This window comes from Coffea eugenioides, chromosome 6 (genome assembly GCF_003713205.1).
Source record: "Coffea eugenioides isolate CCC68of chromosome 6, Ceug_1.0, whole genome shotgun sequence".
Lineage (NCBI taxonomy): Eukaryota > Viridiplantae > Streptophyta > Magnoliopsida > Gentianales > Rubiaceae > Coffea > Coffea eugenioides.
In genome coordinates, this window is record NC_040040.1 from 21,658,905 (window position 1) to 21,683,682 (window position 24,778).

The 24,778-nt window shown below is 37.1% G+C and overlaps 1 protein-coding gene across 1 annotated transcript; it reads left to right on the plus strand.

The window, feature by feature from the left end:
- The first annotated feature begins 484 nt into the window (after positions 1-484).
- Positions 485-19,912, plus strand: LOC113773843 (general transcription factor 3C polypeptide 5-like). Its single transcript, XM_027318447.1, has 16 exons — positions 485-909; positions 1,573-1,666; positions 8,268-8,592; positions 8,694-8,771; positions 8,885-8,978; positions 9,835-9,901; positions 11,199-11,241; positions 12,148-12,319; positions 12,439-12,537; positions 14,189-14,257; positions 15,701-15,839; positions 17,264-17,462; positions 17,805-17,926; positions 18,045-18,087; positions 19,049-19,229; positions 19,673-19,912. Exons 1-15 carry the CDS (start codon positions 485-487, stop codon positions 19,216-19,218), a joined length of 2,139 nt encoding a protein of 712 aa, XP_027174248.1. The 3' UTR covers positions 19,219-19,229; positions 19,673-19,912.
- The last annotated feature ends 4,866 nt before the right edge of the window (positions 19,913-24,778 follow it).

A 24,778-nucleotide genomic window follows, 5' to 3' on the forward strand; every position in this document is an offset into this window, starting at 1 on the left:
TGAAGGTAAAGAATTTTAATATTAGGTTACGGACAAAAAAAAAGCATTGAAGGAAAAGAAGCGTGTCAAGGATTTTTCGTTTTAATAGCCTATTTCAGTTCGGGCCTCAGTTTTTCTCCGTCCAGCTATATGACCCATATCAGACATTTTTGTTCTTTCTTTCCCGTCTCTCAGTCTCCGTCCTTTTTTTTAATAATTAATTAATTAATTTGTTTATTTAAATTAAATAAAAATCAAGACCCGACTTAATATATATCAACGGTCTAATTTGTGAATTTCCCGCGGCTGCCGAGACGAATTAGGAAATCACCTCTGCTTCCACGCAGGACTTTCCTTTTTCTGATAGCTGTTTCCTTTATATAATTATCAATACCCTACTGGTCGTTAAACAGATTACTCCCTAAGAAATTGCAGAGCGACTGAATTATCACGTCAAGGAGGCAGGAGAAAAAAAAAACCCACAGAGGATATCGTGCAAACAAGGATGGGCTCCGGGAAGAAGAAGATAGAAATAAAAAAAATTGAAAAAGAATCATCCCGAATGGTAACATTCTCGAAAAGACGCAAGGGTCTTTTCAAGAAAGTTCGAGAATTGCAAGCCAAAATTGGGGCCAACGTTGCCGTGATTGTCTTCTCGCCGGCCGGGAATCCCTACACGATGGGAGATATATCGTTGTTCGATAATGCTCTGAACAAGGGTACCGTCCCTGCTTCCGGTGGTGCTACATTTAATGGGTTCGATTTCGAGAAAGGTGGGAAGGATGCGAATGCTTTTTGTGCAAGTACCAGCAATGGTTTGAGGGAGTGGTTGGATGGGATAGACGTGGATGGTTGTGCTGAAATCGAGGAATTACTGCGCATGAAAGAGCAGTTGCTGGTGGCTAGAGAGAGGATTCAGGGGCTGATTCGGTGAAACCTTCTTGGTTTCTGTAGATTTTTTTTATTTTTTTTTATTTTTTTGTGGATTGGGCGATAGTTACAGTTTTAGATTAATTAAGAAAAGGATACAGAAAAGAAATAGTTTGTTGGTTTTCACTTCCTTCGCCTGTGACTATACTTTGTTTACCCAATGGTACAGAGTTGAAGAGCATTCAATAATCAACAAAAAGCCCCTTGCCATTCTGCAACAATTTTAGTTCAACAGGTTTACCCGTTTCCTGTGTTGATCCCTTGACTCGATTCATTCTTTACATTTCTTCTCGTACCAAGAATTAACTCCTTTTATTTATCAACAATGAAGTGCTAAAATTTAAGTTTAAAGACCAGGCTTACTAATACTCCTCTCTTGCATGTTCAAGTTACACTGTCCACCAGCACTTATGCCAAGAAACCTATCAGCTTTCATCACTCCGAAACGATTCCAAATTCAAAATTAAGAAGCTAATATGTTTTGACAACTTCTGGTAAAAGGTCTGGTAAAAAGTCACGAGCTTTAACTTCTAAATAGATATAGTGTGCAATTGTTGATTTTTGTTAGCCGTTAGCTGTTGCAGCTGCAGCAAAGGGCAAACTGCCACAGCAAATAGCAATGGGAATCATAAAAGACGGTACAATCTCAGGCAATTGACCCGCCAACACGGCGGCCTTCGCTGTAAACTACCCGGCTTACCCTTCTTCCATCGCCCGCGCTGTCGAGACTCTCGGCGGCACTGAAGCCATTGCCAAGGTTCAGTCTTTAAACTACAAAAAACACGCACTCACCCACTTGATTGTGCGTTTTTTTTGTTCTACTTGTTATTACTAGCATTGATAATTACATTATTTTTTTTTGGTTATTTAACAATTCTACGTTGCGTGTTGTCATGATAGTGTTCTGGGATCGTCCTATTATTCAATTGGCATGTTAGTATTCTGTTTAAATCACAAATATACACACTCTGAATGCGTATTTTGTTCTGCTTGGTACTTGTAATCTTGATATGTACAATTTTTTTTTTGGTTATTTAGGAATTCTACGTTGCGTTTTCATGATAGTGTTCTGGGTCTGTCCTGTATTTGAATTCGCATTTGATTTTGTGATGAACATTCTTAACAAGTTTGATTATTTATGTCTGTTATTGTAATTGATTGTTGTGATATGGTTGGTTCAAGTGGTAAAATTATTGTTACCCAAGTGTTAAAGTTTTACTTGAAAATAATGAATGAGGGGAATTAATTATTTCATTGATCCAAAAAAATATATACAACAGGTTTCAGCCTATATTAGGAAACTATACACAATTATATCCTTAATCCTAGGAATAAGATGTCACCCCAATTTAGCTCCTCTAATCTCTCCTAATTTACACGGTTTTATTACTCAATATTCTACTTCCCAAAAATACAGATTTTCAATATTCTACTTCCCAAAAATACAGATTTTCCCACACTCCCCCTCAAGCTGGTTTGAAGATATCTTTCATCACCAGCTTGCTCACTAACAAATCAAACTGTTTTTTGGGAAGACTCTTTGTAAGCAGATCTGCCACTTGGTCTCTAGTTGGCACATAGGTCATGCAGACTACACCTCCTTCTATTTTTTCTTTGATGAAGTGCTTATCTACTTCAACATGTTTCGTTCGGTCATGAAGAACTGGATTGTGAGCAATAGAAATAGCAGCTTTATTGTCACAATACAATTTCATAGGAAGTACTTCTGAAACCTTCAACTCCTGTAATATTCTTCTAATCCATATCACTTCACAAATACCTTGAGCAACAGCCCGAAACTCTGCTTCTGCACTGCTCCTTGCCACAACATTCTGCTTCTTACTTCTCCAAGTTACCAAATTACCTCCCACATACGTACAATATCCAGAAGTTGATCTTCTATCTGTTATACATCCAGCCCAATCCGCATCGGTATAGGCTTCAACTTGAAGATGTCCTCGTGCCTTAAAGAAAATACCTTTGCCAGGTGTTCCCTTTAGGTACCTTAGGATTCTATGAATTGCTTCAAAGTGCTCTGGGCCTGGTGAATGCATGAACTGACTAACAATACTTACTGGAAATGCTATGTCAGGCCGAGTGTGTGATAAATAAATAAGTCTTCCAACTAGTCTTTGAAACTTTTCTCTGTCTCTTACTTTCTCTACACTAGCTGGTTGAAGTTTCAAATTTGGCTCCATGGGAGTTTCAGCTGGCCTGCATCCCATCATACCTGTCTCTTTGAGCAAATCAAGCACATACTTCTTTTGACTTACAACAATTCCCTCCTTGGATCGTGCAAACTCCATCCCGAGAAAATACTTTAAGTTTCCCAAGTCCTTGATTTCGAATTCCTTGGCCAGAAACTTCTTCGAATTCTCTAATCCTCCACAATCATCCCCTGTTAAAATAATGTCATCGACGTATACAATTAAAATTGCAACTTTACCTTCTTTTGAATGCCTATAAAACAAAGTATGGTCAGCCTGACTTTGTAAGAAACCAAATTTTTTAACAGCTTTGCTGAAGCGTTCAAACCAAGCTCTTGGTGATTGTTTAAGCCCATAAAGAGATTTCTTCAGTTTGCAAACTTTTCCAACACCATATTTGTCTACAAAACCTGGAGGAAGACTCATAAACACCTCCTCTTCTAGGTCTCCATTCAGAAAGGCATTTTTCACATCAAGTTGGTACAATGGCCAATTTGCATTAATAGCAAGAGATAAAAGGACCCGAATAGAATTTATCTTGGCAACAGGGGCAAATGTTTCTTGATAATCTATTCCATGGGTTTGTGTAAAACCCTTCGCAACTAATCTGGCCTTGTACCTTTCTACAGTACCATCTGCTTTGCTTTTAACTGTAAACACCCATTTGCACCCAACAATCTTTTTCTCCCTAGGCAACTCCACCACATCCCACGTATCATTCTTCCTCAATGCTTCCATCTCTTCAAACACTGCAGATTTCCAGTTCTGATCAACCAACGCTTCTTTAATGTTTCTAGGAATCACAAGTTTTGAAATTTCAGTGGTAAAGGCTCTATATTTAGGGGAAAGGTTATCATAGGACACATATTTGGAAATTGGATGTCTAGTACAAGTACGGGTTCCTTTCCTAATGGCAATGGGAAGATCAAGATCAGATTCTTGAGTAGGAAGATTTAAAACTGGGTCAGATTCTGGAACAGCAGAAGAAAAGAAAGGTGAAGTATTACCTGATGTATTTGGACAGACTTCCCTCGAGGACTTCTCATGAACAGGAGCTGGACTCATCAATGGACCTTCACCCTTTTTAAAAATATTTCTCCTAGTGTATACCACAGGCTCAAGATTGGAACAATTTTTTTCTCGTCGCAATATTTCCATATCTGATAAACCAATATCAGTTTCTGCATTATCAAATTGAGGGATCTTCGTTTCCTTATCTGTTTCAAAAATTATAGTTGGTAAAGCTTCAGTTTCCCAAAAATTTGATTCACTAGAATTCTCCCCCTGAATCAAAGGTTTGTTAAAGAAAGGAAGACCTTCCAAAAAAATTGCATCCATAGTGACAAAGACTTTCCGTGTGAGAGGATTAAAGAATTTGTACCCTTTTTGATTTGGAGCATAACCAACAAAGACACATTTTTCGGCCCTAGGATCCAACTTGGACCGAGATTTCTTTGGAATATGCACATAAGCAGTGCATCCAAATATTTTTAAAGGCAAATCTGAATTAACTCTTGATTCAGGGAAAATTTTTTTAAAACACTCTAAAGGAGTACTATATTGTAAGACCTTGGAAGGCATCCTATTAATTAGGTATGATGCTGTTAAAACAGCATCCCCCCAAAAATATTTTGGTAAGTTCATATAAAACATCATGGCACGAGCGACTTCCAACAGATGTTTGTTTTTACGCTCGGCAATTCCATTTTGTTCGGGGGTATCAGTGCAAGAAGACTGATGTAAAATCCCTTTTTCTTCAAAAAATGTTCCAAGGATACTATTATAATACTCTGTTCCATTATCAGACCGCAAAATACTTGCTTTTGTTTGAAATTGATTTTCTATCATGTTATAGAAATTTTGAAAAATGGTTGCTACTTCTGACTTCTTATGCATTAAGTATACCCAACATAGACGAGTATGGTCGTCTATGAATGTTACAAACCACCTTTTTCCCAAAGTAGTAGTAACCCTTGAGGGTCCCCAAACATCACTATGAAACAGATAAAATGGTTTTGATGGTAAATAAGGCCTTGGGACATAAGATTTTCGTTGACTTTTAGCAAGCAAACAACTTTCACATTTCAGTTTTAGGGGGTTCACATTCTTAAAAGGCAAAGGAAACCAATGTTTTAGATAAATAAAACTAGGATGGCCCAATCTGTAATGCCAAACCATTATTTGTTCATAAGCAGATACAGAAATATTACTACTAGACTCTTGAGCAATTTGAGCACTAGGTGAATTATCCTCAAGACAGTAAAGGCCATTGATCATTCTAGCTCTGCCAATCGTCATCCTCGAATTCTTGTCCTGAAAAGCACAATGAGATTCATCGAAAATAGCCAAACAATTAGAATCTTTTGTTAGTTTACTCACTGATAAAAGACTGCTAGCCAATTTTGGAACATGAAGAACAGATTTCAGGTTAACATTTTTTGAGATCTGTATTGAACCTTTTCCAGCAACAGGAGAGAAACCTCCATCTGCAACCTTGATCTTTTTATTTCCAGAACATGGTGTATATGATTGGAAGAGTTTAAAAGAATTTGTCATATGGTCTGAGGCTCCAGAGTCTATGATCCATGGAGCAGGAAAGGTTGAGGAATTAGACAAAAAAGAATTGAATAGAGCCTTAGATCCAATACCTGTATGAGCCATAGAAGCATTAGGAAAGTCAGATGAGGTAGAACTGGATTTCAGTAGCATAAGAAGATGCTCCATTTGTTCTTTGGTGAAGGGGCCAGCATCAGCTTCATTAGCAGTAGGAACTCCTCGTCCAGACTTCTCTCCTCCTTTGTTTTTCCAATTTGGAGGTTTTCCGTGCAGTTTCCAACATGTGTCACGAGTGTGACGAGGCTTATTACAATAGTCACACCAGACCTGTGATTTTTCACTGGATTTTTCTCCTGTTCTACGCTGATAAGTTGATGTTTTAAAGGATGAGGCAACCTCTAAAGCCGATCCTTCAACAGCAATTCCAGGACCCTTCTTTCCCAGCATTACATTTCTTCTGCTTTCCTCCCTTCTAACCTCTGAGAACACCTCACCAATTGAAGGAAGAGGCTGTCTCCCAATAATTCTCCCTCTAACTTCATCAAATTCAACGTTTAGCCCTGCCAGAAATTTAAAGATTCGGCTGTCTTCAACAGTTTTCTTATGATGCTGAAAATCCTCTGTTGATTTCCACTCATAGCTGTTGAAGAGATCCAAATCCTGCCATATTCGCTTAAGCGAATTGAAATATTTTGTGACAGTGTCTTCCCCTTGACGTAGATCTCCAATTTTGAGAGTCAACTCGAAAATCCGGGACTGATTTCCCAAATCAGAGTACATCTGATTGATATTTTCCCATAACTCTTCTGCCGTTGAATAGCACATGTAGTTAGAACTGATATCTTCCTCCATTGAGTTTACAAGCCATGTCATAACCATGGAGTTTTCCGCGTCCCATGTTGCGTAAGCAGGATCCGTGCATATTGGAGCCTTTGTTTCACCAGTTAAATACCCCATCTTGCCACGACCTCTGATATACATCCGGACTGCTTGTGACCATCGGAGAAAATTATCTCCATTCAGCCGAATGGTAGTAATCTGAATTGAGTGAGAATCAACACCAGTTTTCAAGGATTCGATTCTGTTTTTGGATGAAGAGGCAGTAGTTTGAGGGTTAATGGTAGATTCTGATGATGTTTCAGACATGATGAAGGGACAGGGGACAATGTGAAAAAACAACTAGGAGGAAAAAACAGGCAAACCTAGCTCTGATGCCAACTTGAAAATAATGAATGAGGGGAATTAATTATTTCATTGATCCAAAAAAATATATACAACAGGTTTCAGCCTATATTAGGAAACTATACACAATTATATCCTTAATCCTAGGAATAAGATGTCACCCCAATTTAGCTCCTCTAATCTCTCCTAATTTACACGGTTTTATTACTCAATATTCTACTTCCCAAAAATACAGATTTTCAATATTCTACTTCCCAAAAATACAGATTTTCCCACAGTTTTTGCAAAGATAATAAAATGGCTACTGGGCTAGCTCGAGGGATAAAGTTAGTTAATGGTATAGGTTGCTCTACTTCGACTCCATAAGGCATGGATTTGTAGGCCTTCTGTTTAGTACTCAACAGCACGCATTCATGATAACTGTTGAATATATTTGAACATTTGATTCGTTTTCTTCAAAAGTTCAGTTGTTGTAGAAGGATGAAACAGACTAGTTATTCACCAGTGTAGAGGTAATGAGATGACACAGATTAGTTGGGTTTAATGTCCTTCTCCTGGGAATCTATTCGATGATCAGTTTGCTTTTATTGATGGATGTTGATTCTGATGGTGGGTTCCTAGACTTCAATAAACTGGACTCAGAACTTATTAACAGTGGAATATATGCTAGATCAGATTGCATTGAGGAAGCACTAGATTGATTAATTGCTTTGAAGCTTCATTGGTTATTTTGGTTAAGCCACATTAAGGTTCACAATATGGCAAGGACCTCAACAGTTTTAGGTTCTTGGGAACTATCCGAAAATTGGCTCATTATCTTTCAGTGGGAATGCTAATGCCTTGTTTCTTATTAGAGCCTATATGTTCATGGAAGTTTCTTTGTGCTTTTGCCCATGTAGAATGCTCTAGTTTTCCTGTAAAACATGTCGGTGTTCACCACTCAGTATGAAACAATACTTGGGGATGATTTGGAGATATTGGAGGACTCAACTGACTGCATTCTTTTTTCTAATAAATACCAGCAATGAGCAGTGGGACTCCCATACCTGAGTATGCGTAACATAGGTTTAATCTGTATTTGGAAGAGGAATTTCAGGCTCTTTGCTTATTGTCTCTTATTTTCTTTCCTTAGTCGATTAGTTGATCCATTGCCCTATAAAGAGATATTAGAGTTGGCAAGGATAGCGGCTTTTTTTTTTGTGATATTTTTATCTCATTGGAATATCAAGAATTTGACAAATTACCAAGTAGAGAAGAATGGTCCACCCTGCTTACCTCGAATAGTGAGAGTTGGTATTGCTTTTGGTATTCTTGAAGTTGTCAACTTCTGCTTACAATTTGAACCTTTAGTATATTCCTAAATGGTTAGAATTTTTGGCTTGCATGTGAAATGCCCTCTTGGCTTTGTTTCAGGCTCGTAGTTCAGAGTCAAATAAGTTGGAACTCCACTTCCGCCCAGAAGATCCGTATTCACACCCTGCCTTTGGAGAACTTCATACTTGCAACAATTTTTTATTGAGAATATCAAAGGACAGAGTAAGCAATGCCCAAGATCCTGAGCTTAGAAAGAGGGTATCAAGCAGTTCTTCTGCTGATCCTGTTAGTCTTGAACAACATGAGTCCTGTTCTGGATCGATAGAAACTACAGCAGAAGCTGAGTCCCAGGTTGTTGAGGAACGGCAAGAACATCTTTCTGCTGATATTGTTGCTTGCATAGGAGAAGCTTATCATTTTAATGGTTTGAAAGTTTATTCATGTTGTTCTGATTTTTTCAATTCCTCTGTATCTATCACCTAGGATGACATGACGTTTCTCTTTATTGTATACATGCTTTTTTAGGAATGGTGGATTACCAGCATGTTATTGCTGTCCATGCTGACATTGCCAGACGAAAGAAGAGAAATTGGGCTGAATTTGGTCAGGCTTACTTTATTTTATCAGAATTTGAAGTAAATTAGATAAAACTGTTTTCTTATTTAACTTGATTTTCAGTTTCTTATTCAGCTTGATCTTCTTTTATGCATAATTAGTAGAGAAGGGTGGCCTTATGGATGTTGATCAGGATGATTTGATGATCCTAGTACCACCGTTGTTCTCGCTGAAGGATAGACCAGAAAAAATAGTGTAAGTTGTCACCTTTTAGCTGTTTACCTATACATCATTTGTAGATGCAACATGTTTTCATGTCCTGCATTTTAGCACGTGTTGATGTCAATGAAAAGGCTTGTCATCTGAGTACTTATTGTAACTGGGAAGGAGCCTTATTGCTTAATAGTGGAGGAACTTGAGACAGCGAGGCAGAAAGTTGTGCATTAGAAACTTTTTAATTCTACGTATTTGATGTGCTTATTGTACAAAAATTATACAGTGAAGATACTGCAGAAAAATGGTTCAGTATGTTCCACATTGGTATCATTCCATAAATCTATGGACACAGAATTGTCATCGTGTTGCCAGTGGTTTTGAAGCATATGGGAGGTTCTGATCCATAATAAAGTATGTAGAAGGCCGTGAATATAACATTCAAAAAAGAAAAACGTGTTTCTTCTAAAGCATGTTCAAGGGACCACTAAAACTTGTGATTCCTTTAAAAGTACAAGTTTCTCATGATTTCGATTTCCACCAGATTTTGTTTTGTTTCTAAATGGTTCTAGGCCTGACTTCTCTCATTAAGATTATTTTCTGCATTATTACCTGCAGGTTTTTATTTTTACTTCCTTCACATCTTTCACTTAACTATTACAGGATGAGTGAATTCCTCAATTGCCGATAAAGTTAACTATGAAAGGGATTTCTTCTAATAGATTTCTTTTGTTGCTTTTAAGTCCAAATTTTAACAGTTACTGTACCCTTTCGTCTTATGGCTTTTGAAGATCACCATGAGTTTGAAATTGTTTGGATGTCTGACATCACATGCGCATGCAATCTGAGGAGGAATGAACTTAGAAGTTGGCATAATTCAAGTCAAATTGCATTGCAGGTTAAAACCATGTATACATAGCAGCTCGAAAACGAAACAAGAGGATATGAACCAGCATCATCAGGAGGTAGCCTAATCTTTCCAAGGATGATTATATCTGATTTTGATGTTCATCTTCTATTTGCATGTGAACCATGTTTTTGTAGGTTGAAAAGTTGCACAAGTATCAATGCTTGCTTTAAAAGGAAGAGCAACTGCTTTTAGCCTAGTCCTAATATTTACTAAATACTTCAGCAATAATAGATGCTGGTACAAGCTGGCTGCTGATACCTTTCTTATTTATATCGGATGATGGGTGATTCGAGATTTTTTTTTCTTTTTTTTTTAATATACCCATGAAAGGGATTCTTGGAAAATTGGTAGTCGGATAGTCTAAATAGTTAATAAAATTTATGAAGGATAAGAAGCATGGATGTAAGCAAGGCATTAATACTGGGCATGACTTGTTCCGAGAATACATCAACTGTTTTCTCTGCCACTTATCTGTATAAGCCCATAAACTTATTTAAAAATATTATTGTCAAAGCGGAAAACCGATCAGAAGCTGTCAGAAAAGTGGTTAGAAGCTTCAGATTTGTGAAAAGAGAAGAATTTTAATATTTTATTGTCAAAGTGGAAAACCAATCAGAAGCTGTCAGAAAAGTGGTTAGAAGCTTCAGATTTGTGGACCTAAAACTTATGAAGGGATAAGGAGCATGGATGTAGGCAAGGTATCAACACTGAGGCATGACTTTGTTAAGATAATTCATCAAATGTTTTCTCTGCCTCCTATCTGTACAAACCCATGTACTGATTTTTAAGTTTTAGTTTTAAGAAAGGAGAAGATTTTAATATTTCATTTCAAAGTGGAAAATCTATCAGAAGCTGGCAGTAAAGTTGCTAGAAGCTTCAGATCTGTGGTCCTTTCTCTCCCTCTTTGTGCTGTTTCCAACTTTAATAGTTTGCAGTTTGCACTTCTTCCTTTTTTCTTTCTGGGTTAGGCCCTGGATTTTTAAGTAATCCCTAACCCCTCTTTTCCAGTTTGAGGAATTGCTAATCACTCTAAGCTAGTGTGGTGTTGGTGTCATTCATTTGTTGCATTGTGCTAGATAAGATATGGTGATCATTTTTCATGTGTTGGATCTCAAGTTCAGTGGCACATAGATTGACCTGTTGGGAACTTATTATTAAAAAGTAAAGCATTGTTGATTCAGAGATTTTTTTTTATATAATCTCTTTCCTCTTACGATGGCAGTAGTTGTCTGACTCATTCCTTCTGTTGTACTAATGACTCTATTTACTTAGTGTACTCGTCTTTCCTGTGTATCTTCTATTAGGTTTAAGGTTTTTTTTTTTTTACCACTAACTTCATTTTGTTGATGCAGAGGAATATGGAGCCAAGTCTAGCACTTGATATTGATATTGAAGATATCCTAATCATGATTATCTGTGTAACTTGAAGTTCTATAGTCTATAGGATCCAGTTCTGTCTTTTATTACCTTTGGCCATTCTTCTCTGAAAAATTGGTGTTGGACTACAGTTGTTCGTGTAATATAAATGCTGAAATTGTTAAAATGTGAGTTTGCTTGACCACTTACCATGAAAACATTAGTAGCTTTTGGTTTTGGAAGTGAGATGTGTAATTTCAGATGGATGATATCACTCCTTTGAAGTTGTGTTATGACTCCAGAGAGACTTTAGCCCTTTTTTAATGATTGGCAGGAGACAGAGCTAGAAGGGAAAAGTTGAGGGTCTTGACTTGTGTCTCTTAGCATTTATAGCCCTAAGTCTCAATAACAAGTTTAGGCACATATAAACCTTCTACTGTTGGAAATTTTTCTCTGGTGCACAAAATGAAAGTTTTGTACCCTTAATGAGTTACCTGCCATTTCATTTACTATAACTGTACAATAGCACCTGATATTTTTGTTTTTGAATTGCCGTTACTGCAGAAAGACATTTCTTTGTAAAATTCAGGGAACCCTTGAGCATCATAACTGTATTTTGATGACTGTCTCTTCAATTCTAGTATTTTTTAAACAAATGTCGAAAGCTAAGACATGATCAAGCATTTAAGCATCCAGAGCAGTGTAAAGAATACTAAAACAGACATTGGATAAGTCAGTGTTAAATCTTCGCCATTTATGTCAACCATTAGTCATGTGCCTTCATGTTGTCTCTGGCTAGTTTAACTAATACTGAACGTGGAAGGATATCTATTTTCAGGAAATCATGATTCATTCTTGTTGAAGTTCATTTTCTTGCCGAAAAGAAGTTAAACATTTTGGATTTGGGTGCATTCTTCCTATTTCTAGTTCACTTAACGTTCAAACAGATCCCAAAAAAGGTAAACTGGGAGAAATTCATACCTGAAGGTTCAGAACAATGGGTTTTGCAGAACATAGTGGCTGAGCTGTTCAATGAACGACCAATATGGGTAAAAGATTCATTGTCTGAGCACTTGCTTGACAAAGGTCTGGAATTTGGAGAAAACATGCTCAAAAGGTGGTTTTTGTTATCTTATCCTGTCATTTATATGACATCGAAATTGAGTCTTTGAACTAAACAGTGAATTTCATGTAAATATTTCTTTTGGCTCTTGATGTTGGTCCATTGTCTTTCAGGCTTCTGTTCAGAGCGGCTTATTACTTTTCAACTGGGCCATTTTGCAGATTCTGGATCAGAAAAGGATATGATCCTCGCAAAGATCCCGAGTCTCGCATGTGAGGGTCCCATAAGAAAACTCATACTTTTTTATTCCTCATGAGTTTGGCATTTTCTTTCCTTCTTTTACTTAGCCTTTTATTTAAGCTGATTGTGGCCATTGCCAATACTATGCTGTCTTTTGTGATTAAAATTCATTGGTACATTTGCTTCAGGATGATTTAGACCATCTCCCAAGTCTCTTAACATCTCGTGATTTAGTTCTTTTTATGTATCAATTTGATGCTTTTAATCCATCTTTCAGGGCTAATTTGGAAAAGTGCATATCAATTTTGTGGACTACTTCTCGTAGTTTACTTGCTCTAACATGGTATATACTATGGTTCTCCACTAATTCATTTAGGGGTTGATTGGTAACTAATATAAATTGGCTTACTAAGCTCTTTGAAAACTGTAGACTTTTGGTAATGATCACGTGAAGGGACATTTAAGGAACCCACTTCTCTAGGAGGTCTGTTTCCCTGGAACAGACCTCCATTACAGGTCCATTAAAGACCTTGACCCATTTTACAATAGGAGCTAAAAGTCAACTTAAACCCCAGACCAAAAGAGAAAACTTGGCATCACCCTTATCAAATACAATATAAAAATTTAGTGGTTTGTCAATAGCATAATAACGAATTCATTTAATTAATTGAACTTAAACTAGTTATTGTAGCTCAAGTAATTTATGTCAGTAGCGTAAGAATGAATTTATTTAACGGTTGAAGAAGCTTTAAGAAGCTTTTGGTCATCCCATAGCAATCAAGTCTGAACGTGTCTGGCAACATTAAACTGGTTTCATAATGAAGGAGCCTTGTTAATATTGCTACATGGTCATATTTGCTCCCAGATCAACAATGAAATTTTTGAGCCAATTCATTTACAGATTTTGTTTCTTTGTGCTTTTCTCTTCTATGGAAATTAATTTATTGCCTTCTGCCCTACAGCTTCACAAGTGTCGCTCCATCCTCTGTTGCATGACTCTCCTGGAACATTTATTTTGGTTCTGAGCAGCTTTGTTAATTTTTGCTCCGTTTAATCTTTTTTATTCTTTGTATTGTTGAATTTGGGACCTTTCAAAGGAAGCCGCTGTCTTTTAGGCTCTTCTGTGCCAAATTTTTCTTCTTACCATTTTTGAACTCCCAAACCTTGTCTTGTCTTGTAAGAAGGAGCAAGGCTTGATATTCTTCAGTCATAAGGTTGTCTTTTATTGCTGTATTTATCAAAAGTAGAATGCAGGGATGGTCCTTCAGTACTTGCTTGGGAGATTTTACTTAAACAGTAAATGCTGTGAAAGAAAAGTATTAACTTTACCTGCTTTTGCAAGCTGGAAAGTGAACTGCTGATTTTTCCTATGGATAAGCTAGTTATGGAACTTCTTATTATTTCCTTTTTCTTTTCTTTGTTTTCTTGCCCCCATAGAGTTGTTTCGTTTCTTTAATAGTAGAAAAGTTGCTGCTTTTCCATCAATTATTACACATTTTCTTTTAATAGGATCTTTCTAATGACATTGAGAAATTTTGCTGGTGTCATTTTAAATACTCTTGGACATTCTATGCATTCATCTTCATCACCAATAGATATGCTTCTGGGACATTGGAAATGTCTTATTACAATTTAAATACTGCCTACTCATTGACCAATGGATTGTGATGTACTTGTGAACAGATATCAAACAATGGACTTCCGTGTGCCAGTACCATTAAGAAGCTACTGTGAGGCTAATTCAGCATCAAGGTTAGTGCTTTGAGAATTAATATCTTTGGTGAAATGCATTCATAAAATTTGTTGGCTTGGTCAATTTTTTCTGTTTTTTGTTTTGGTAATTCTGTCAGTTATTTTCATCTAAAAATCCCAAATTCGTTTTTGCCCATTAAGGAGACAGATGGCTGTCATCATTGCCTTTTCCTTTATCTCAGACAAATGTTCATCTCAATGGTGATTTCCATCTGGCTTGAAACAAAAGAGATGGAGATTATTCTGTTGGGACTCATTTTATGTTAATTTAGTCAATGTTTTATTGCCTTTTTTATAGATTTCTATTTTCAAATTTGTCTTAAGGAACTTAACGATCATTATAAAATAGTTTACAAACAATGTCTCACTGAATCTATTCAAAGGATAGAATATAAGTAGAACAGCTATTTTATAAGATTTATAACAGTGTTTGACTATTTGATTTTTTGAACAAGTCTGGAGACATTTATTTTTATCTACAAAAGTTTCTTTTGCTTCCTCTTCCTTTTATTTTATCTAGTGAAGTTTCTTTTTATTTTTAGACATTTATTTTTATTTACAAAAGTTTCTTTTGAGGCTAGTTTGCAAGAAAAAAGACGTCATGAAAGGGTGGCGCTCCCATTTACAATCATGAGAAGATCCTATCAGTAAAACGTAATCCATTGGTGAATCATCCAAATTGGTCTCTTTGTACACAACTTATATTGAAGGATCTATACTGTAGATGCTATATTGGGAGGTTATATGTTAACATTGGTAGGATAAGCATCAGCACTTGGCACAGATGCCACTCATTGAAATATATAGCACTGCCAAGATGGAAGGTTAATATCAAATACGGTACAATCATGAGGCAACAAGGAAACCAAGTTCAAAACATTTGAAGTTGCCGATAATAACCTTAAAAAAGCTCAGGGGATGTGGCTTGATAGCTTGTGAGTTATACTGGAAGCAAAAGAAGTCTAAGCTGGATGAACGAGATGCTAGGAATTCAGAGTCATTAACTCCTGAGTTGCATATCTGAACCTTTTGTTCTCGGTAGTTGGCAAGGAGCAGACCAAGTTATGAGGCACATGGAAACAAACTTGTGAGGTTGAAAGCAGTTTAAAGGATGAGAGCTCTTAAGCATTTATATTTGATTCATGGCCAAATTTACATTGTATGAAGGTTAAAAGATCAAAAACTTGACGTTTGATTCTGTATTGAGTTGCTTAGTTGTTACCGTTGTCCTTCTTTTCTTCTTTCCTCTCACTTTTTTGCTTTAGAATATATGTTGTGTAATGAGAAGACAGTCAATAAGACTTCAGTAGCCATTTTTAATGTTTCAAGAGACTATGATGCAGAAAGCTTGAAAATCCCTTATTTACTTATTTATGTTTTGCTGTTGTTAGTTTTTATTATCCAACAAGCTAACTAATAATTTTCTGATACCACTTCATGCAGACTGAAGCATCGCTGGGAGGATATATGTGCCTTTCGAGCTTTCCCATATAAATGCCAAACTTCACTGCAGCTCTTTGAACTTGCTGATGACTACATTCAAGAAGAAATAAGAAAACCGTCAAATGTAGAAGCATTCAGTGTATGTTGTACTAACTTGCAAATCAGTATTTATTAGTGTGTTATCATCATTTTTGTACTTATCTGGAGTCTAGAGTGGTTTCTTTTAGGATTGTTTTGATGCTATTGGACATCATCGAAACTGTTTGTCATGCCAAAGGTCTAGACTACCTTTGTGAGTTCTGGCACTGTTAAATGATCATCCATTCCAGCACTGTACAAATTTTGTAGGATTAAAGAATACATTGTCTTATGTTATGCTAAAACTTGGGTATTGACTGCTGCTGATACGTTGTATTGCACGTCCAATTCCATTCCTTGAAGTCTTTGTCATTCTTTGTTTATGCCAAAAAGCTGTTAAGGTTAGAAAATAAACTTTTATCAGCACCTGTTTTAAACTTTTTAATTCTCATGAAATGATAAATGTTAACACTTCATATCTTGTCATTGGAAAGATTATAAAATAAACTTTTATCAGCACTTGTTTTCAATTTTAATTTTCATGAGATGATAAATGCTGAAACTGATAAGTGTAACATCTTGTTGCTTATCATAGAAGGGGTTTTCTTGTGAATGTTTAAATAAGTCACTAATTAATGTGATATCTTCATTTTGAAGCATAATTTGTAATTCTTTTGCCGCTAAACTGTTTCAGTGATGTTAGAAAGGAGGTTCAACATATTTAAAAGGGAAGCATTTTCACTTTAGGCCTCGTCAACATGATTTCCCGGTTTATGACTCTCTGGCATTCTCGGTAATGATTTTCTGGTTTTGCTGGATGTAGGAGAATTTGGTCAAACTTTTCCTGGAATTTAAATTTAGAATCAGAAAAAATAGGCTAAGAAAGATTTTTTTTTTGAGGATTTACGTCATTTGTTGGGTAAAGATGAATCACTTGGCAGGATAAATGAGAATTTGAGCTTTATTTTCTGGTAGAAGACAATAAGATTAAACATTTATTGGCTCGATCATGGCCTATCTTCCTGTGGAAGAGAGAGAATTTAGCTTTATAGATCATGAGGTTCTGGGAATTACTACATGTTGAAACTCCGTATCAATAAGAAAACCAAGGAAATACCCTATATTCCTGTACACATCTTCATTTCATTATGCAAGGTAGTGAAACTAGAAGCAAATGGGTACTTCTAATGGTACTTTGATTATTCATATTTTGATGTGAAATCATCTTTTTGTCTGGCTGCTTATTTGTAATGCTTTTTTGACTTGTGCTGGACTCCCTGCATCTGTATGGTTGTGCTACAGTGTATCAATATTTTTCTCATCGATAAACTTGTACATATAGCTTGATTTCTTTGGCTGGTTTTTCAAATGCATCTTTACCAATGTTCTGCTTGTTACCGATATTTTGATTGCATATATGATGAAAATCTCTGTAAAAGGCGACTTTTTAATCTGTACAACAATTTTAATCTGAATCTGATACAGAAGGCAACAGGATGGTTCTCAGCCAATGTGCTTGAAACCTTGAGACACCGGGTTGCTGTCAGGTTTCTGTCAGTGTATCCCAATGCTGGTGCAGAGGCAATCCTGAAATCTGAATGTGACCTCTTTGAAAAGTCAAAAAAGATGCGTCTGTATCCAAAGAACTTGAAAGCAAATGAGGAAAGGCAGCAAGACAATAGAGGTCATATTAATTTCTACATCTATGCCACTTTCAGTGTAAATGAAATTGTTTAATAGTAGACTTACTATTTTCTCATAACTTGAAATGTATTTCTCAAAGTAAATGTGAATCCTATTGGCTATTTTACTTTGTCTTTACTTCCCTTCAAATACTTGTAAAAGTGATTTGCATATATAATCTTGACAAGCTTTTCCTACGACTCAAAAGATTATTGTATTTTTAGCTTCACATTTTACTTGCAATCTGGTCTTGATGGAAATTTTGTCTTGCATTGCTTGAAAAATTGGAAGCTATAAAACAACCTTTTTCTGAAGTGTCACTAGGATTTCGTTTTCATTGCAGAAGTGGTTGAAAATCAAGAAAAGGAACCAAATGATGAAGTAGATTATGAAGAAGATGAGGTGAATAACATTGACGATGACATTGATGAAGAGGATTTTGATGCATATGAAGCGATAGACCCGGTAAATGTCAATTGATTAATGTTTCAGCTCTCTTTAATGGTTGAAATTATTCAAGTTCCTTTTTTTTAACCAACTTTTCATGATCTGCTCATCTTTCCCATGTTCTATTTTTGTTCAGATTGGGTTCCAGGAAGGGGATTTTTCTCCACAACAGGATTCCTGTATCCTTGTGAAATTGAGTTTATATTCTTTTTGTTGACACATTAGAATTAGGATAGACCTTTTTTACACTCACTGAATGATGGAAATGAAAGAGGTTATGGTGAAACATCTGAGCAGCTTTCCCCACTTCTGAAAGCAGATCCTGGATAAAAGCTTTACTTCATTTTATACTTTCCTGTTGGAAAGGAAAACAAAGAACTGATAGATCCTTGTGATAATTGACTTTATTCTCTTTCTGTAGACCCTTTTTACAATTGGTACATGGTTAAAAAGAGAAAGAGATAAGGGAGTCAGATTTCCTTACTTCTGAAAGCTGATCCTGGATAAAAACTTTATTTTGTACTTAGTGTCTCTTTTCACCCTCCTGTTGTCGGAAAGAAAAACAAAGAAATGAGAGGTCCAATGGTATGTTGGTTTGACATATAAGCTCTACCATCAAGGATCTCATGTCTTGTGTATGTTGAGATATCCAGTTTAAGAATGGAGGCCGTTTTGAACCTCCAGCTAGACCATTGACCCATTTTTTTTTTTTTTCAATGCACGTCTTATGCTTTCCTGCTGTCTTTCTGCAAGGAAAAACTCCATCTAGGGTGATCCTGGACTCAATTACCAACCAGTGATAATGTTGCAGAAGCAGAAACTTCCATAGCATACTAATAACCATGTCTTGTACTTTAAAGGGGACTAAACAAGCATGCCTTTGGGAAAAAGCGCTGCAGCTAGTGAAGGATTATGGATGATACTTTGAGCCTTTAGTGGTGCTTAGTTTGTTTTTAGTTTGTCTCAAGTGCATTTTTTTATGCCTCACATGTTTCTTCTCCTTTCCTTTATGTCCTGCTATGATCAAAACTGAAGCAGCAAGAATCTTGGTTCTTATTTAGCATATGAGCATAACTATATTGTTGAAGAAATTCCTCAAGTTTCAGTACACCATTGTGGGTCTGTCCTATACATTTCCAGATACAGACCATGAGAACATGTCCAGAAATTATTTGCAAGAGCTCTTTGGTAGTTTTCCATTTAATGCAGCAGGCGATAATGAAATGCCTGATGCCAATATTAGTGATGGAGAGTACGAGATATATGAACATTATAGTGATGAAAACTACTCCAATGATGATGAGTACTAGCTTTTAATTGAGTAAGTGTTTTCCTGGTGCTTTTCTGCAACTTTTGAAGATTTTTTCCCTCCACTTGTATCATGAGACGCACACTAGTTTATCGCATTTAGCTTGAGGAATACAAAGTTGCAATTTTTGTTGTGTATTTGTTGCACATAACTGGATTCTGGTCCTTAACTGGTTGTTTCATTGTTTCAAAAGTATCATGTAGATCATCTAATATCCAGTTTCTAAGTCTTGATGTTTTGATGAAACAACTTGAACAATTTCTGTGAATTTGAGAGTTCTGAATCTATTCTACCTGCTCATTGCTTTCGACTATTATTCTAGTAATATTCCCCTTTCTTCATCAAGTCTTTATTGCAGTGAGCTTTCAATGCTAGTTTTTTGAATGTATATTACTCATTATTCAATCCGTTCCAGTGTTTTGTGGCAAACTGAAAACCACTCTGGTATGCTGCAGATGCTGAGTTTGCCAATCAAGCTGAAGATGCAGCGAGAAGCCAGTGACTTTTGTAAAGCTGGAGAACTCTTTAGTTGTCCTTTCGCACTGTAGGCTCAGAAATTTAGTGTAGCTGGAGTAGGATAGCGAAATCAAATTTGTATATATACTTTTAGTTCACTTCTTCCTCTTTAGGGGTCAACAGCGAGGTATGTTGATACTCTATATAAGGTTAAAAGTTTCTTCTATATTTAAGCTATCTTGTGCATGTATTGACTTCCTTCTACAGCTGGTGAGGTGAAGATGATTGTTGAATATATCTAGATACGTGTGATATATTATACATCAATTATAGGGATTAGATAGCCTGATTATTAGCCTGATTATCCTAGTTTAATTATAGGAAGTAGATAGCTAATTATTCTAGCTTGATTTTAGGATCTTGATAGCTTGATTTTAGGATCTAGATTATTTCAATCTTGTATATATATGTCAGTTGTACTACTCACATGGGTAGTGAAGGAATGTCATCCCAAAATATCTTCCTCTCTTGCTTCTTCTCTTTCCTGGTATCAGAGCAAGTTAGAAAGAGAAATTCGTTTTCTAATCATCCCACCCGGTGATTTTACCCGGTGATTTTCTTTAACCCAATATCATTATGTCTACATCCGATACATCTATAACATCTACATCTAAATCCACAACTCCTCTCATGGCCAATCCATCTATTACTGGTTGTACTATTATTACTACCGAAAAACTAAAAGGCAGTAACTACTCTACTTGGGCTGCTGACGTAGAGCTATGGTTTATGGGACAAGGATATAAAGATCATCTTACTACTAAACCTGATGATACTATGACTGATCCATCCAAGTGGGAGCGAATCGATGCTCAATTGTGTAGCATGCTTTGGCAGACCATTGATTCTTCACTAAAGCAAATTTTCCGTCCACATAAGACTTGCTTTAGTGTTTGGGAGCAGGCCAAAGCATTATACACTAATGATATATCTCGTGTTTATGCCGTTTGTTCTGATTTGATGAGTCTCATTGCACCTCGAAAACTTGATATGCCTATGAGTTCTTACTTAGGCAGAATTCAAGGGGTCCTTTCCGATTTCAATGAGTTGCTACCCCCTGCTGCAACTCAGCAGGAACAACTCTCTCAGCGAGGTACATTTTTTATGCTTTTGGCTCTCTTTGGATTACCTGCAGAATATTCTACCATTCGTGACCAGATTCTTGCTAGCCCCACAATTCCTACTTTGTCTCAAGCTTTTTCACGGCTGTTATGGCTCCCGGATGAATCAAAATCATCTTCGGAGACTATCGTTGTTGATTCATCAGCTTTGGCATCTCAATCCAGCCAAAGAGGAGGTCGTGGACGTGGCCGTGGTCGAGGTGGTTATAATGGTAACAAAAATCGACCCTACTGTGACTATTGTAAAAAGGTTGGCCACACAGAAGATCGGTGTTGGCTCTTGCATGGACGTCCTCCCCAACAAGTGGCGAATATTGTTCAATCCGAACCTTGCGCAAGTTCAGAACCAACTCTCAAGCCTGAGTATGAAGATTTTGTGAAATGGTTTACAGCCAAACAGTCTTCCACACCTACTGCCTCAGTTGTACACACTAGTAATGTTAGCGCATGTGTCTCTCAATCTCCATCTCTTGGCCCATGGGTTTTAGATTCTGCTGCCACAGATCATATTTCTGGTAATCCACAACTTTTCTCTTCACTCCATAGTTCTACTTCTCTACCCAATATTACTCTTGCTGATGGCTCACAAACCCAAGCTAAAGGGATTGGCAAGGCTAACCCTCTACCTTCTGTGCCTCTCGATTCTGTTCTTTTTGTACCCAATTGTCCTTTTAGTTTAGTATCTGTTCGTCGTTTGTGTCGTTCTCTTAACTGCTTAGTTACATTTGATGAGGAATCTGTAATTTTACAGGATCGAGGTACAGGGCGGACGATTGGCACAGGGCGTGAGTCTCAGGGACTTTACCATCTGTCTTTACCAACACCAGTATCTTGTTCTGCAATAGATGATCCTCTGCTAATCCATAGTCGTTTGGGTCATCCAAGTTTAAATAAGTTTCGAAAGATGGTGCCATCTATTACCATGTCTTCCTTAGAGTGTGCATCATGTCAGCTTGGAAAACACACTCGTAGTCATTTTCCGAAAAGGGCTAATAGTAGAGCTGAATCTCTATTTTCTTTGGTCCATACTGATATTTGGGGACCGAGTCGTGTTATTTCTACTTTAGGTTTTCAGTATTTTGTTACTTTCATTGATGATTATTCTCGTTGTACTTGGGTGTTTCTTATGAAGAATAGATCTGAAGTGTTTTCTATTTTTCAAAGTTTTGTCTCTGAAATTCAAACACAATTTGGTGTTTCCATAAAAATCTTACGTAGTGATAATGCACATGAGTATTTCTCCACCTCTTTCAAGTCCTTTATGGAGTCTAAAGGGATCATTCATCAATCATCATGTTCTCACACCTCACAACAAAACGGGATTGCTGAAAGGAAAAATAGACATTTGGTTGAAACAGCACGTACTTTACTTCTTCATGCAAATGTTCCGTTACGTTTTTGGGGGGATGCCATTCTCACTGCATGTTATTTGATTAATCGCATGCCATCATCTGTCCTTAAGGATCAAGTTCCTTACTCTTTTGTATATCCTAATGCTCCACTATTTTCTATTTCCCCTCGTACATTTGGCTGTACATGTTTTGTACATGATTTCACTCCTGGAAAAGATAAGCTGTCTTCACGTGCTGTCAAATGTGTATTTTTGGGATACTCTCGAACACAAAAAGGGTACAAATGTTTTTCTCCTGATCTTAGACGATACATCATCTCTGCAGATGTTACGTTCTTTGAGTCTACTCCTTTCTTTCAGCCTAACAAGTCTGAGCATTCTACAATCACGGAAGATATTCCTGTTTCTACTTATTTTGTTCCTCTTACTCATGACACTGACATTAGTCAGCCTCCTAAAGAGTCCTTACCTTCACCCGCATCACCACCACCATTGCTCACTTACCAGAGACGCAATGTAGGGAATTGTCCTACTACAGTTCCAGATACTGGTGTTGGAGAATCTGCTGATGTCCCTGATGTCTCACGAACTATTCCAAGTTCGTCACCTACCACGATCTCCTCTCCAGCCAGCCCACCCATTGCTGTCCGCAAAGGTATTCGTTCTACTCGCAATCAATGTCCCAACTATACTTGTCTCAATTATCAGCGCGTGTCTTCATCCTATTATGCCTTTTTGTCCTCTTTGTCGTCCATGTCTGTTCCTAAAACTATAGGTGAGGCTATGTCCCACTCTGGGTGGCGTCAGGCAATGATAGATGAAATGGCTGCTCTTCACTCCAATTCCACTTGGGAGCTAGTCCCACTCCCACCTGGTAAATCAACTGTTGGTTGTCGTTGGATTTATACTGTTAAAGTTGGTCCGGATGGTCAAATTGATCGTCTTAAAGCTCGTCTAGTAGCTAAGGGTTATACTCAAATTTTTGGTCTGGATTATACTGACACCTTTTCTCCAGTGGCCAAGATGTCTTCTGTTCGTCTCATCTTATCTCTTTCTGCTGTTCATCATTGGCCTTTGCACCAATTAGACATCAAGAATGCATTCCTTCATGGTGCATTGCAGGAGGAAGTTTATATGGATCAACCACCTGGTTTTGTTATTCAGGGGAAGTCTAGTGGAATGGTTTGTCGACTAAAACGTGCACTCTATGGTCTCAAACAATCTCCTCGGGCCTGGTTTGGACGCTTTCGTGATGTTGTCCAAAAATATGGCATGATCCGTAGTGAAGCTGATCATTCAGTGTTTTATCGTCATTCTCCATCAAAAGGTAGCATTTATCTTGTCGTTTATGTCGATGATATTATTATCACTGGACAGGATCATGATGGAATTGCTCAGTTAAAGAACCACCTTTTTGGCCATTTCCAGACGAAAGATTTGGGCAAGCTTCGTTATTTCTTGGGTATCGAAGTTGCCCAATCCAAAGAAGGTGTTGTTATTTGCCAACGAAAATATGCATTGGACATTTTGGAGGAGGCAGGCATGTCAAATGCTAAGCCTGTCGAAACTCCAATGGATCCTAATATTAAATTATTTCCAGGACAGGGGGAGCCACTTAAGGATCCTGGAAAGTATCGTAGGCTTGTGGGACGGTTGAACTATCTTACAGTAACACGTCCTGACATATCTTTTTCTGTCTCAGTGATCAGTCAGTTTTTAGATTCCCCATGTGATACTCATTGGAATGCAGCTCTCCGCATTCTCAAATATATCAAAGGAGCACCTGGCCAAGGATTGTTGTATACTGATAAAGGAAACATGCAAGTAATTGGTTACACTGATGCAGATTGGGCAGGATCACCTATTGATCGTCGTTCTACCACAGGCTATTGTATTCTAGTTGGTGGCAACTTAATATCTTGGAAAAGTAAAAAAACAAGATGTGGTTGCTAGATCCAGTGCTGAGGCTGAGTATCGAGCCATGGCTATGGCTACATGTGAGCTAATATGGCTTAAACAATTGCTCAATGAGTTGAATTTGGGGACTAGTGACCCAATGAAGTTGATTTGTGATAATCAAGCTGCACTTCACATTGCCTCCAATCCAGTCTTTCATGAGAGGACTAAGCACATTGAAGTTGATTGCCATTTTGTTAGAGAAAAATTGATCTCCAAAGTTATTGAGACGGGTTTCGTTAATTCAAGTGATCAACTTGCAGATTTTCTTACCAAGTCCCTAAGAGGTCCTCGTATAAAATATATATGTGGCAAGCTTGGTGATATGATTTGTATGCTCCAGCTTGAGGGGGAGTGTTGAATATATCTAGATACGTGTGATATATTATACATCAATTATAGGGATTAGATAGCCTGATTATTAGCCTGATTATCCTAGTTTAATTATAGGAAGTAGATAGCTAATTATTCTAGCTTGATTTTAGGATCTTGATAGCTTGATTTTAGGATCTAGATTATTTCAATCTTGTATATATATGTCAGTTGTACTACTCACATGGGTAGTGAAGGAATGTCATCCCAAAATATCTTCCTCTCTTGCTTCTTCTCTTTCAATG

Excerpts from the sequence above, each read along its gene's own strand:
- LOC113773843 (XM_027318447.1), top strand. The coding sequence starts at position 485 with ATGGGCTCCGGGAAGAAGAAGATAGAAATAAAAAAAATTGAAAAAGAA. Across the intron at positions 8,772-8,884 it reads GAGAAATTGGGCTGAATTTG|TAGAGAAGGGTGGCCTTATG; the intron begins GTCAGGCTTACT and ends ATGCATAATTAG. Across the intron at positions 15,840-17,263 it reads CAAATGTAGAAGCATTCAGT|AAGGCAACAGGATGGTTCTC; the intron begins GTATGTTGTACT and ends AATCTGATACAG.